This window comes from Phlebotomus papatasi, chromosome 3, assembly GCF_024763615.1.
Source record: "Phlebotomus papatasi isolate M1 chromosome 3, Ppap_2.1, whole genome shotgun sequence".
NCBI classification, from domain to species: domain Eukaryota; kingdom Metazoa; phylum Arthropoda; class Insecta; order Diptera; family Psychodidae; genus Phlebotomus; species Phlebotomus papatasi.
The window spans coordinates 65,152,748-65,166,467 of NC_077224.1; the positions used below are offsets into that span (position 1 = coordinate 65,152,748).

General features: G+C 32.3%; 1 protein-coding gene across 1 annotated transcript; it reads right to left on the reverse strand.

Moving 5' to 3' along the window:
* Positions 1-97: 97 nt before the first annotated feature.
* Positions 98-2,309, reverse strand: LOC129807716 (cuticle protein 64-like). Its single transcript, XM_055857166.1, has 2 exons — positions 2,225-2,309; positions 98-894 (listed from the first exon to the last, which is right to left on the reverse strand). The coding sequence occupies exons 1-2, from the start codon at positions 2,237-2,239 to the stop codon at positions 193-195; spliced, it is 717 nt and encodes a 238-aa protein (XP_055713141.1). The 5' UTR covers positions 2,240-2,309; the 3' UTR covers positions 98-192.
* Positions 2,310-13,720: the final 11,411 nt, after the last annotated feature.

Genomic DNA, 13,720 nt, shown 5'->3' on the forward strand with positions numbered 1-13,720 from the left:
GAAATGTAAATTATAATTTATAAAATTAATATCTTACCTTTTCAATAATGACAGCAAATCTGTAGTATAAAAATATTTGTAAAATAAACGAAAATTATTACAAAAGAGAGAGAAGTTTTATTTTTTTTTAGTATAAAATTCTACATTAGTCTTAAAACAAAAGGATTAGTCTTGTGGAGAAATTATGTACATTTAGGCTATGAAGCCGTGATTATGGTCACAATATACTCCATTGTGGATATGTCCTCCGTATCCACCGTATGATCCAATGGCTCCATAACCTCCATAATGACCACCTAAGTGACCGCCTAAAGCACCACCCCAGCCTATTCCTCCGTAGCCAATGAGTGGTTTAGAAGCCAAGTAAGATCCGGATGATGCCACAAAGGACGGTTTATTGATATACACAGGGGTTTGCACAGGAACTGGAACTGGAACTGTATGGGGGACTGGGACTTTTACAGGGATACCGACTTTGACGGGGAATGGGACCTTTACCGGAACAGGAACGGGTTTTTCTACAGGAATGGGATGTGGCACAAGGACTTTAACTGGATAGGGTCGATCTACAGGAACCGGGACTGTTTGGACAACACTGCTGTGACCATGAAGGCCACCTGAGTAACCGTAGGAACCCCCATAGGAACCTCCATAACCAAGTCCATAGGCACCAGAGAGAGACCCTCCTGATGGGCCGAATTTGGAGATTCCAGAAAGACCGTGATATCCATCATAACTTGAACCATAATAACCACCGGTTTTGTACAAACCAGCTCCGAAGCCTAAGCCTACGGAACCGTAAGAACCATGTAGACCAATGGCACCTCCAATATGTCGTTTTTTAGGATCTTTCTCCTCACTGCAACTTCCAGCAGCAACGAAAAGCACCAAGGTCTGTCGATTTTAAAAGAAAAAAAAAACTTTTAAAAATACTAAAGCTTTTTCATTCAAGTGGAATGTAAGATAAGCTTAGAGACAGAGTTATACAAGGTTATTAAAAATGGTTTTTAAAATATTTGGTTATTTATCTTTTCGTTCAAACGGTTTTCGATCTTATTTTCACCCATCAGTTTACATTTTTTTGTTTATTGAATACATATTTGAAAAATATTTCGTTGAATTCCTTCGTTTGAAACTTAGTCAGAAAACAGTTTGGAACCATTTCCATGATGCCATAGACACACGTGCGACTTGACGCCCTAGGCACACTTACGACTTAAGCCGAGAGACGACTTAGTGGAAAATGATGGAAATGTAGTTTGGCCATTATTTCTATTATAATTACGCTAAGCCGTCTCTCGGCTAATCATCAGGTCTGTCATGGCCCTAAGTCGAGAGTTGGTTTAACGTAATTATAATCAAAATAGTGATCAAATTATATTTCCATTAGTTTCTGACTTATCCGTCTCTCGGCTTAAGTTGTAAATATGTCTAGGACATAAGGCTAATCTCAGGAATAAGCTAGATTTATGGGTGCTACATAAATTGTTGCTAGAAAAGTCTTTTAGACCAAATCGATGTTTGTGATTCTTTTCTGAAACACCACAAAATCGACTCATTTTCGAAACGGATGGTGAATGACGATGAATAGTACGAGAACAAGCATCGAAAAAAATCGTGGCCCAAGTATAATGAGTCGGCCTAAATTTTTGCCAAGTCCGGAATTAACGGCCAAAAAGGTTTTGCTAATGGAATTGGAAGAAAATCATCCACTATGAGCTGCTGCCCAATGGCCAAACGTTCCTATTGGCAACAGACCAAATTGGTTTAATCTTCAAAATAATGCTTGGAAGAGATCAGAATTATTTACTTCACCGAATAGTTCAGAAAAGGCAGAAAAGGCGAACTGGAGATGAAGTTTGTCACTTAATATCACTTAAGTGCAGGCCTTTACCACATTTTTAACACGGTCATTCTGCCACACTTTTTGTGAATAAAATATTTTCCAGAGAGATAACTCTTCGGAATTCCTAAGACTAACAACACATTCGTATTCAATGTATCCAAATTTTACTTTGGAAACACTAATACACGCATTTGGGGAAGTAAAATAGTGAAAATTAATATCTCCTTTAAAAAAAAATTCAATATTTTATTACTAAATGAATTTGAGACTTAAGGATTTAAAAGAAGATGTTGCTTAAAGTTTTGTATCGAAATTAACTTATCCTTAAGTGAGCTGCACAATTTAAAGTTAAAATGACACTAAAAGCACTAGACATACCACAAAAATTCTCATTGTGATAAATAAAGATAGATGTAAAGGTGTCACTGAAGAGTCACAATCACTGAACCACTTTCTGCATACTGCAATCTTGATGAGGAATGTACCAAGTCTTTTATACTACAACTCTATGCGACAATTTTGAAATTATTTCCCACCTGTCCATCAATCCCGATAGATGAGACGCATGCTTTGGAAATGCGAGCAACAAGTGATGAAAATAATTCGATAATTGGGTCCCTATTTTGTGTTGAATGATAAAAACAGGAGTAAAAGAAATAACTTATGTCGCGACGAGTAATTTGACTTGATTTTCCGCCTAGTACCCTCTCCTCCCTCGTTGCACGCTCTTTACATATATTTTACCACTGATTGTCATAAGATTTATCCCATGTGCGATCTCGACAAGACCATGATGACTTCCTCCAAGTACCAAGTCTAATTTGAGCGGATCACACCTTGGCAAAAACCAATACACTTTCTCAATGGCAAGCAGTATTGGTTGTGAAGAAAGTAAAAATACTTCCGTGTGCTCGATGTGAATAATCTCCCGTAGTGTCTATAATGGTAAGAAAAAAAAACCTTAAACATGAGATTGAATGGTGCCCACGAGCCAATGATTCTTCTTCTTGCACCAGATTCAGATGTATAAAGTGTGAAAAAAGAGAAGCATGGTATGAATGAGGCGCCTGAAGGGAATTTAAAACACGTAATAGTATTACACGAGTTGTATCACAATTGCTCCGGCAATTACACTTTAATACCTACTTTAGCATTTTGATTGATCGGAAAATTGCTAGGTAAACTACGCGAAATTGTGGATTTTATATATGTGATAGTACTGATTACCAATATTAATTGTAATTAATTCAAACTCACTTTTGAGACAATTGCATCGTCAATTTTCCGGAAATACCGCACAGGCAGCTCTCCCTTTCAGCCTCAATGAGGGGGAGCTATCGGAAATTCCATTTCTCTCATACAGAGCTGAAAAATTCAAAAGATTAAGATTAAATTCTAAAAATGTGATAAGTGTTCACATTGAAATTACGATTTCAATCGAGTAATTGCAGAAATAAGGACACTTATACAGTGAAATAAAAAAAATGTACTCATTTATTGTCTGAACTAGTTCCAATATAAGAAAATTTTAAATCACGCCATTTCTCGGAGTTATGAAATAAATTTAACTTAAAGTTTGTAAATTTTCAGTCTCATTTAGAGTATTTGGTAATACTTTGGACATACTCATTCTAAATTCGGATTAAATCCAAAGGATCTGCCAATCAAAATACCTAAAATTATTAGAAGTATTAAATAAACTTTTCTTGAGTTTGATAAATTATAAGAATGAGAAGAAGGAACTGGTAGTACCATGTCAACCTTCAAAAAACGTCTATAATGGCCTCTACACACTAGTAGAAATTTCTTTATAAAATGCCTTTTTAAAGAAAATTTCCCCTGTCCTTATAGGCAGAAACGTCAGAATTTTTTAAAAAAGGCAACTTTTTATGAAAATTGCTTCTAGTGTGTACATACACTCAAAAGAAGTGTAACACATGATGTTTAGCCCATACGAATAGTGATTTCGCAAAATTTTATAAGTCATTTACCTTTAAATTTCAATACAAAGTCAAAGAATTCTTAAAAAAAAATTAATTAAGATATATGGTTAAACATTATTTTAAATAGATCTAGCTTAAAACGTCAAATATTATTTCTCGATAGAACTTGGAAAGATATTTTATCGCATTTTGTTCATTATTACTTCATTTATTTTCTTTTAGTCTACACATTTTACTGCTCAAAGTCAAAGAAAGAGCAGTTACATAATCCGCTCGTTCAGTATTAACCTTCTCGATTTGACAGTCCTCTCCGGTTGAAGTTTTTCCTTTATCGATTCGAAGATATAGCAGAGAGAACTTACCTAAAAACCCGTTGGAAGTTCGAACATTTAAACTGACGAGTTGCACAAATGTGTACAAGCTCACGAAAAGGACATTTATCCTTGGATTTATCTTATTAAAATTGCAATTCAAACGTTCGGCCATCCTGAAATTCCACAAACCTACACAAAAATTGACTTTTTGCAGCAAACATTTGCACACTGTTGTTGACATTGTTGACGATTTGAAGTGTCCAGAATATCGAAATTCGAAATGGCAGAACAGTCAGCGCTAAAGGGGCGAGTATGTGAACTTGCACTTTAGGCTTTCGGTAAATTTTCGAATAGGTTTGGCTTGGCTTTGGAGTGGCTTTGTCTCTTCAAAAGGTTATTACTGAGCGGAACCAATTTCAACTTGTGACCCGTTCGGAGGCTAAACGGTAAGATATATCGACTTCGAAGTCGTAGACGACCACTTTCCCATAATTGAACATTATCTATGACAGTTCTTTTTATTTTTCATCAACCTCCCTCCTTCTCCTCCAAAACTATGTTTTTTTGTTTCTTTCTTTTTTCTAAAACGGCTGCTACGATTTCTTTCATTTTCCGATATATTTTAGAAGTAGTCAAGGCGAATATTTCGTCCTTAGACACCCCTATGTTCGAAAACCATTTTGATATCGAATTTTCGAAGATCAAAGTTGAACCACTTTGGAGGGTCTATTTATCAACTAATTTGCATAAATTTGTATAATTTTTTTAATATCTTGAAATTTCCAACCCGACTGCATCGCACTTAATCGGTCATGAGTCAGTATAGTACCCGTAATTGATGTTCTCAAAAAATTTTCAAAAATATTTTTCATTTCATTCATTTTTCGTTATCATTCATCTATGATTTACAAAAATTGATCAACTCTAGTATGTTGTGAAATAGTTTGTTTAGCATATATCCTCATGGGAATGGCTCCAAAACTATCCAGACTTTCTCAGAAACACCAAAGAAAATTCCATCTAATACCAAATTTTCAATTTCTAACACAATACTGAGAATTGTTGAGCAAATTAATGCATGTAAAATGAATTTATTGCAAAATGTTGTTGGTAAAAACTAAATTCTATTTCAAAAATATCTACCGACAACCCATGGGAATTCTGTGGATGAGTTTTCCTAAACCATAAGTTAATTAATTTGGTTTAAACAAACAGACACCCTAAGAAGAGAGTTGAGATAAGACAATTCAAGAAATTTTCATTGTCTTGCAACTATTGGTGGTACGTCTGCTTCTTGAGAGGAAGGCGTTTTTCGAACAAGAACTGGCAGATAAGACTAAGTGGATTTAAATGGAGTTTCTATATATGGAAATTGTTTAGTTTTCTTCCACATTGTTTGGCAATGAAATTGTGTTTCCCAAACTATTTTTTCCAGTATCGATAGAAGTTTCAATGTTGCTTCAGTCATTCGCAATCTTATAGAGATGTTCAATTTCGCTAAAGAAAACTTCTCTCGTTCTTACAGTTTGCTTTTAATTAGGAAGAAAGTCTTTAACATTGATAGTTTTACTTTAGAGATCTTGCACCAAAAAAATCAATTGTAGTTAAATGGAATTTAATTACATTGTAATGTTTGTTAATACATTTGGTGTAATTCCTTGTTGATTATTCACAAGTTTTTACCATATTGTAACAAGTTTGATTTAAAAGAAAAACTTTACTTTATCAGTGCATCCGTAATGCATTCGTACATTACTTCTCATAATGGTTTGTGCGATTGTCTTACTTAGAAATTACAAGTGCGGTAAAGATAAGTAAAGTTTTTATTATGCTAGCTTACCAACCAAAAGTATTTGCAAAAAATGGGTTTTTTCTATCAACTTCATGTTTATATTTATTTATAAATTCAAGAAAAAAGTAATATTCCCTCCGTTTTGAAAAAAATCGTACGTTTGCTAGCACATTTTGCATAAAAAATGTACGACTCTCTTCGAAACAGAGGAAATATTAAATTCTGAAACTTAAATTTCTTGTTTCACTGAGTAAGAGGGTATAGATTAATATGTTCTCGAATTTTACATAGAGAAGTGTACTAAATTTCGGACAGCTTTCAATCTCGGACACTAGAATTAAATTGAATTGAATTATAAATTATTTTCGTATATTTAAAAGATACGATAACCATCGATGGAACCCAATTCATTAAGTCATTTATCATGTAAAAAATTTACATTTAGTCAGAGGTTTTCCTATGAAGTTTTGTTATCTATATCGGACATTTTTAATTTTTCAAATATTCCATAAATTTTTAATCTTTTTAATATCTAGAATGCTAATGAAACAAAAAATCGTCTCTTCTACGAAAGAGATGGTGTTAAAAAACCATTGGAACAGTTCCAAAAAGCAAGAATTTTGAAGAAACTTGGTGTCCGAATTTTCACACAAAGCTAGGGTAAAGTGGTACAAGTTGGACAGTGGTACAAGTTGGACAATGGTATAATTTGGACAGGGCTTTTTATCTTGATAAATTTAGTACTGCATTTTTATTTGTATATTTTTAATGCTTTAGTTTTATAATTTGGTTTCTAGTGCTTAAAAACAAATTTTGTACTGTATTTATCAAGTCATGTCCAACTTGTACCGGCGAATTGTCCAACTTGTAACACTAATTCCAAATTATACACTTTACCCTATGTCTATATTTTTATTCGCTCTTGAATATTTGTATTAAGAATAATTTTAGAGAGACTATGATGAACTACATTTTAGGGTTCTAAACAATACTGCTCAAGAGGAATTAACAAATAATCTACTTTTCTAAAAAATATAGTATTTTCAAACATTTTTGGTGCTCATACGTAACATGTCCGAAATTTATACAGGACCTATGATAATCATCTTTTATAAGGCAAATTTCATTACTAATATTCTTAAGGAGTCTCATTTTGACATTTGCATTATTTTGCAAAAAGAAAATCGTATGGTAGTTTATATTGTAAGCCTTGATGAATCTCACTTAAATAAAGGTACAAAATCAAAAGGAATATTGGAGAACTGAGGCTGCCACCCTTATTTCAACTTCCTGAAAGTGAACTGTCTACTGCAACTGATGCCCACTCACTGAATTACTAGTGTTAATAGCCATAAGCAAGAAGAGCACCATATAACAACCTTCAGCACCGGCCTTGGGATGGTAGGAGTTGGGTGTGTCAAAAGAATAAATGTTTTGGATTTCTGGGATACAACCGCCGACAGGTTTGACATGTGTCGAATAGGTCGGACGCTCTACAATATAGTAAAGCTACGGGGCTCTAGATATATTGAGGACTCAGGGCTTAAATTGCTTGAAACATCGACCACTGCAGAAGCCAAAGCACTGAACTTAATAGCCTGAGCCATATTGATTGTCTCTCTGTGTCGATCGATAGATCGACAGAGGGCTTTAGTGACTGAAAGTTGGAATTGAGCGGCAAGGTCTAACTGCTGTAGACTGTGCATGTGATGGAAGGACAAAGCCTTGTCAAAAAAGATCGGTTGATCACGGGACGGTTTTGAATCCTCGTTGATTATTAGGTCTATAAATCAAATGGTTTTAGATAATTCCAAAAGGTCTGCCAGAGGACTCCCCCATAAGTCTACCTCTACATTAAAAAGTCCCCTAATTTGCCATCTATTCTTTCCAAAAAGTAAGTTTTATTGATACGACTAAAACACTTTCAATGTTTTTTTTTCCTTTTTGTTTAGGTCCCTTTGAGTATATTCCTTTTTAACAGCCTTCCAGATTCTAAAGTTAAAAAAAAATATACCAAAACCTGCCTTTTTGATCCATTAAGACAAGCATTGGTTCATTTGAAGAGTCTTAGATCTACTAAAAAATTATTACCGGTTTGAATTACAGTGAGTGTCAATAGTTTGTTGCCTAATGGATGTTTGAGAAATCAAGTGAAAAAAATGATAGAAAAAAATATTTTTCCAAATTTTTCTTTTTGCAGATGAGTTCCTTGTAATCCGTAGATATTATTTATAGTTTAAAAAAAAAAATAATTTAATTTCATATCAAAAATAATTGTTTTCCAAAAGTTGGTCATTTTTGAAAAATCAAAAGTTTGTTGCCTCATTAAAAAAACTAATTCAAAATGGTGAAAACGTGCAACCAACTTTATGTAAACCGGTTACATTTTGAGCTTATGTCATTTGATAGGCAAATGGTGGATTTGTACATTTTTAAGGCTGTCAATGTTAAATATATAGGTGTAAGAGTGATGATAAATAACAAGAAATAATCAGTTTTTTGATAATTCATAATTTAGGTTATAATGGCAAATTACAAAAAGTTGAAAGGTGGGATATTGTCCAGAGATACTGCTGGAAGGAATCGGCGTCGCTTAATTGCCAAATTTTATGGAAATTCATGAAAAGTTATACATAAAATGGTCAAATATTATAGTTATGAGGCACGAGTACATCTGAAAAACGCTACTGGTAGACCCAGGGTTTCGACTCAGAAAGTCGATAACCGCATTCTAGGTATCTCTGATAGTAACCCCATGATGTTTGCTTCAAAAATTCAGAGTCGGCTGGTTACAGAAGGCATACAGGCTTCAAAACCAACCGCAATTTAATGAAAGTGGTAAGAATAATTACTTGGTTTGCAGGTTTCCATTGGTAAACAAAACCAATCTGGTTAAAAGGTTGTAAATTCACTTGGAGCATGCTAAAAACGTAAAAATACAACCTCTTACGCAGTTTGGTTTTGCTTACAAATGGAATCTTGCGAGCCAAGTACCTATTCTTATATTTTCTTTCATTTTGAATTTGATTTTCGAAGCATTTGAAGCCTGTATGCCTTCTGTAACCAGCCGACTCTGAATTTTTGAAGCAAACATCATGGGGTTACTATCAGAGATACCTAGAATGCGGTTATCGACTTTCTGAGTCGAAACCCTGGGTCTACCAGTAGCGTTTTTCTGATGTACTCGTGCCTCATAACTATAATATTTGACCATTTTATGTATAACTTTTCATGAATTTCCATAAAATTTGGCAATAAAGCGACGCCGATTCCTTCCAGCAATATCTCTGGACAATATCCCACCTTTCAACTTTTTGTAATTTGCCATTATAACCTAAATTATGAATTATCAAAAAACTGATTATTTCTTGTTATTTATCATCACTCTTACACCTATATATTTAACATTGACAGCCTTAAAAATGTACAAATCCACCATTTGCCTATCAAATGACATAAGCTCAAAATGTAACCGGTTTACATAAAGTCGGTTGCACGTTTTCACCATTTTGAATTAGTTTTTTTTAATGCGGCAACAAACTTTTGATTTTTCAAAAATGACCAACTTTTGGAAAACAATTATTTTTGATATTAAATAAAATTAATTATTTTTTTTGAAAATTATAAATAATATCTACGGATTACAAGGAACTCATCTGCAAAAAGAAAAATTTGGAAAAGTATTTTTTTCTATCATTTTTTTCACTTGATTTCTCAAACATCCATTAGGCAACAAACTATTGACACTCACTGTAGATTTCAATCATGTAACTTATAAACAGATAAAAATAAACTGTGCAGATTTGGAAATTGTTCGAGATCGTTGTTGCGATGATTTACTCGAGTGTTGAACATGCTAAATAGCTCCATTCATTTAAGCAATTAATTCGAAACCGAATTTTAAAGCATAGCAGCAAAGTCACGGGTTTGAGAATTTTGTCAATTCTGGGTCAGTTTGCCACCCCTTTGTTATTTGTGAATTGCGTTTAAATTGAATTAATTTTCAATTAAAATATAATTTTTTACGTATCAATTTTATTGTACTCCTTGATTTAAATTTCCCACTTGTTGATATTGAAAAAAAGATTTAAAAAAAAACTGAAAGTGTTGCTGTTTAATCCCGATGAATTTTCTATTTGCTCATAGATTCTAAATATTACCAATTAATGTTTTCGAAGATATAATAAAAGTGAAAGGGATTTCTGATGTTTGTTTATAATAATCAAAAATAGAATATGACTGCGTCATAAGAAGAAATTTGAAGTGGAAATCGATAGCAAGACTTATTGGCTGAAAGTGAATTAAGGAAACATTTAAATGTCTTTTTTTAATTTTGATCCAATTGTCGGTCAAATTGTCTCGACAAGTTGAATGATATACATGGTACTGGAAATACGAATAAATTAAGTTTGCCTTCTTTTTCTTATGATTTGAGGTCGAAGACATGGTAAGAATTCGTCTTTCCTTCCTTCATGCCAACATTATTTTTTTTTATACTCAGCATCTCTTTCTCTGAAGAAGTGAGCGTAAATGGGGTATTACGAAACGATGATTCAATGAATGGCGAATGTCTTGAATGAAAACAAGAAGTTTAAATGAGTTTAGAAAAATTATTATACCCTATTTATCTAGTATTAATCTCATAATAGTAATAAGATAATTCAATTGCTGAAGACATTATAGAATTAAATTAGGAATTAGATTCTCTTCACTTTCACCAATTTTTTTTTACTTTGTAATTCTATGATAATAGTGGGTAGTCCTGTTTTTTGGTTGTTTAACTTTATAGAACACCCATGTAGGTAAATCGGACTTAAAGAATATAAAGCCAATCCATTAGATTGAAAGTCGATTATTATTTTTATAAAAACCACTTATTGTAGTTAAAAAATTTTATGTTTCGAATTGGATTAGATTTTTTTAAAAGAATTTTTATCATTATTTTGTAAATTAAATTAGCAACAGTTACTATCTTGATTTTCTTTGTATCTGCAACAAAAATAACTACTCAACAATGCGTAATTTTTGCAATAAATAATACAATATAAATTAAGATAGCGTAGTAGCTGATTCAAACGATTTGTTGTTAGAAATTCAGTCTATCGGTCACTAAAGCTTAAGGCTCTCGTATGTCGGAGGAAATGGGGCACCCTTGAATTTAGGGCAGTCTTAAAATTGGGATTTTACTCCTATTAATCTGTGGAGCTAAATCATATCATGACAATGCTCAATTTTATTAAAAAAATAGGAGAAAATCGAAATTTCAAAGCTGCCCCACTTCCCCCCAGGGCAGTGGTTTAGAAAATTTTGTCAAACAAAATTGAATTTAGACACTATTGTCTCCGGCATATTTTGCATATGTAATAATAATAATAATAATAATAAACATTTATTCATGCCCCAAGCAAAGCATTTTACAATTAAGGGACTATACAAATTAAATGATTATTACTTTAAAATACAATCAGAATAAAGATTAACAGAAACAGAAAATGCGGAGGTGATTCGAGACAAAGAAGCCTTTTTTTATCATGAAAATTCAAAGATGTGTTTATGTAGAATTTTTTTTTTAAATATTTTCCGGTGTGGAATCCGGGTGTTTATATGTGAAATAATTGAAAAGTTTAATAGATGTGAATCTGAGACTTTTCAGACTCTCTAATTTTTTTACACTCCAAATTTAATTGAGCTAAATTGAATTGGAGTGATGTTTAAAAGAAGAAGACGGGAAAGAATTAGTTAGACATAAAGTTAGATCTCACGTTCATAAATCATATATTAAGTGTCTTCATTTTTGAATCGACGCGACATAAGAATGTGGAAATGTTTATATTATTTTTTCTGAGAATTCATTTTTCTGAAAATATTTATCTTTCACAGTTTCGACTTATATGGATCACTCTTTGATGTTTAATTGACAAAAAACCACAATGTTTATATTACCTTGAATAGGAATGTACTTCTTGCGAAATTCAAATCGTCATAAGATCATGAAATTCTAAAAATAGATTATCTGATAAAAGACAAAGATGATCGAAGGGAGAGTAATCATATAAATATCATGTATCAAAAGAAAGAAGAAGAGAATAAAATGAACATCGAAAGAAGCGACACGTCTTCTTTATTTCCAAATTACTGATTTCCCCGCTCGGAAATCATATTTATATGCAAAGTATGTGAGAAAGAAAGGGATTCGAATTTCGACTTCATGAAATTTTCCCAATCTAAAAGGTGTGCCGGGGCCATATAAATATTTTCTTTAAAAAATAGATCGTCAATTTAGATTAATTTAGATATTTAAAGATGAATTTTAGGTTTATCCCTGAGCTGGGGCTACATTGGAAGTGCTATTTTTTCGCATACTTTGAATGGAATCTGGACTTTAACGCAATGTAATTTATATAGAAAAAACAATTGCGGTTCTAAACAAAATTATAGCTAAGTCCAGGTTCATTTAGGATAATGCGAATAAAACGTTTTCAATGTAGCCTCAGCTTAATTTAGCCGCATTTAGATGCCATATAAAAAATATTAATTTGTAAAATAATAAAGTTTAAATAAGCATAATAAAACAAATTAAAATTCCCCATACAGAATACATTGTCTTCAAGTCAACTTGCAGAATTATTTATTCATGCTCGAACTCCACATAAAGAGCTGAATTATAAATTTTTAATGTTTTACGTTAAATTTATTTAAAATTATCTTTGATTCGGGTTTTGAAATGATTGACCTTGTGGTGTTAATGCTAAATATTATTTCAAATGATAATAAATCGTATGCCTAGTAAATAAATTAATTCCACAGATTAGTAGACTTTTGAGGGCAGTGTACCTTTAATTTAAGAAATAATTATTTAAAATAATTATAATTTTTTAATTGATCACGATTCCGATTTATGAACTGAAGCTTAAAGCAGTAAAACATATTTCCAAAACTTTTTATATTTTTAAAAGACTAGCATGCCTGATCTGTCGCATCCTCCTCTATCTTCGGAAATTAAATTACCTACTAAAATTATTTTTCTTTTATAAAATATTATTAATACGATGAATTATTGGGCTGTATACAAAAAAAGAGAAAAATTAATCAAAGGGGTGGCCATACGTCTGAAAACGCTTCGAAAAAATTCACATTTATGGCCATTTTCAAGATTTTACAATTTTTTTTTTGATAAAATTTGTTTTTGTTTATAATTGTAATATCAGGGGCCTCTCGACATTTCATTTTTCCATGCGTTTTTGCTTAGAGGTACTGAAGAGTACTTTTTTCCTAAAGAGAATTGACTTATCAATCTGATATATTTCGAAATTGTGCATTAAAAGCTATCTAAAAATACATATTTCATAATGCTCGCCGAAATAATACAAGAACTACGAGGAAATTTCTTTAAGTCGCGGTGCAATATCTGCAAAATTTTTACAAGGAAAAGTGAAAAAAAGGTTACCTTTTTATTAGGCTTGATGGGCCCCTGTGTAATACATTTAGATTAGAAAAATGAGCAATTTTAGAGAATAATATGAATTTTGGCAATTAATTTTTAGCCAACATGAGTAAGTTTCTGTACGACATTGTCTTTGAGTAATTTTTTATAATGTTGTATTATGAACATTTTTTAACGACTGTCTAAAGAAAGTTGTAATACAGCTCCTTTTTAATTTTTTATTTTTGTTTTTAAGTTTCCTACGAAGAAAATTTTCCTACGGTTGTGCAGGAAAAACTGACAAATATATGGACAAAAAATCTCTAGTGTGTAGAGGCCATAAGAGCATTAGAACACAGAATATTTGCGTTCTAGAGTTCTAGGTTCCTCCATATCCCATTC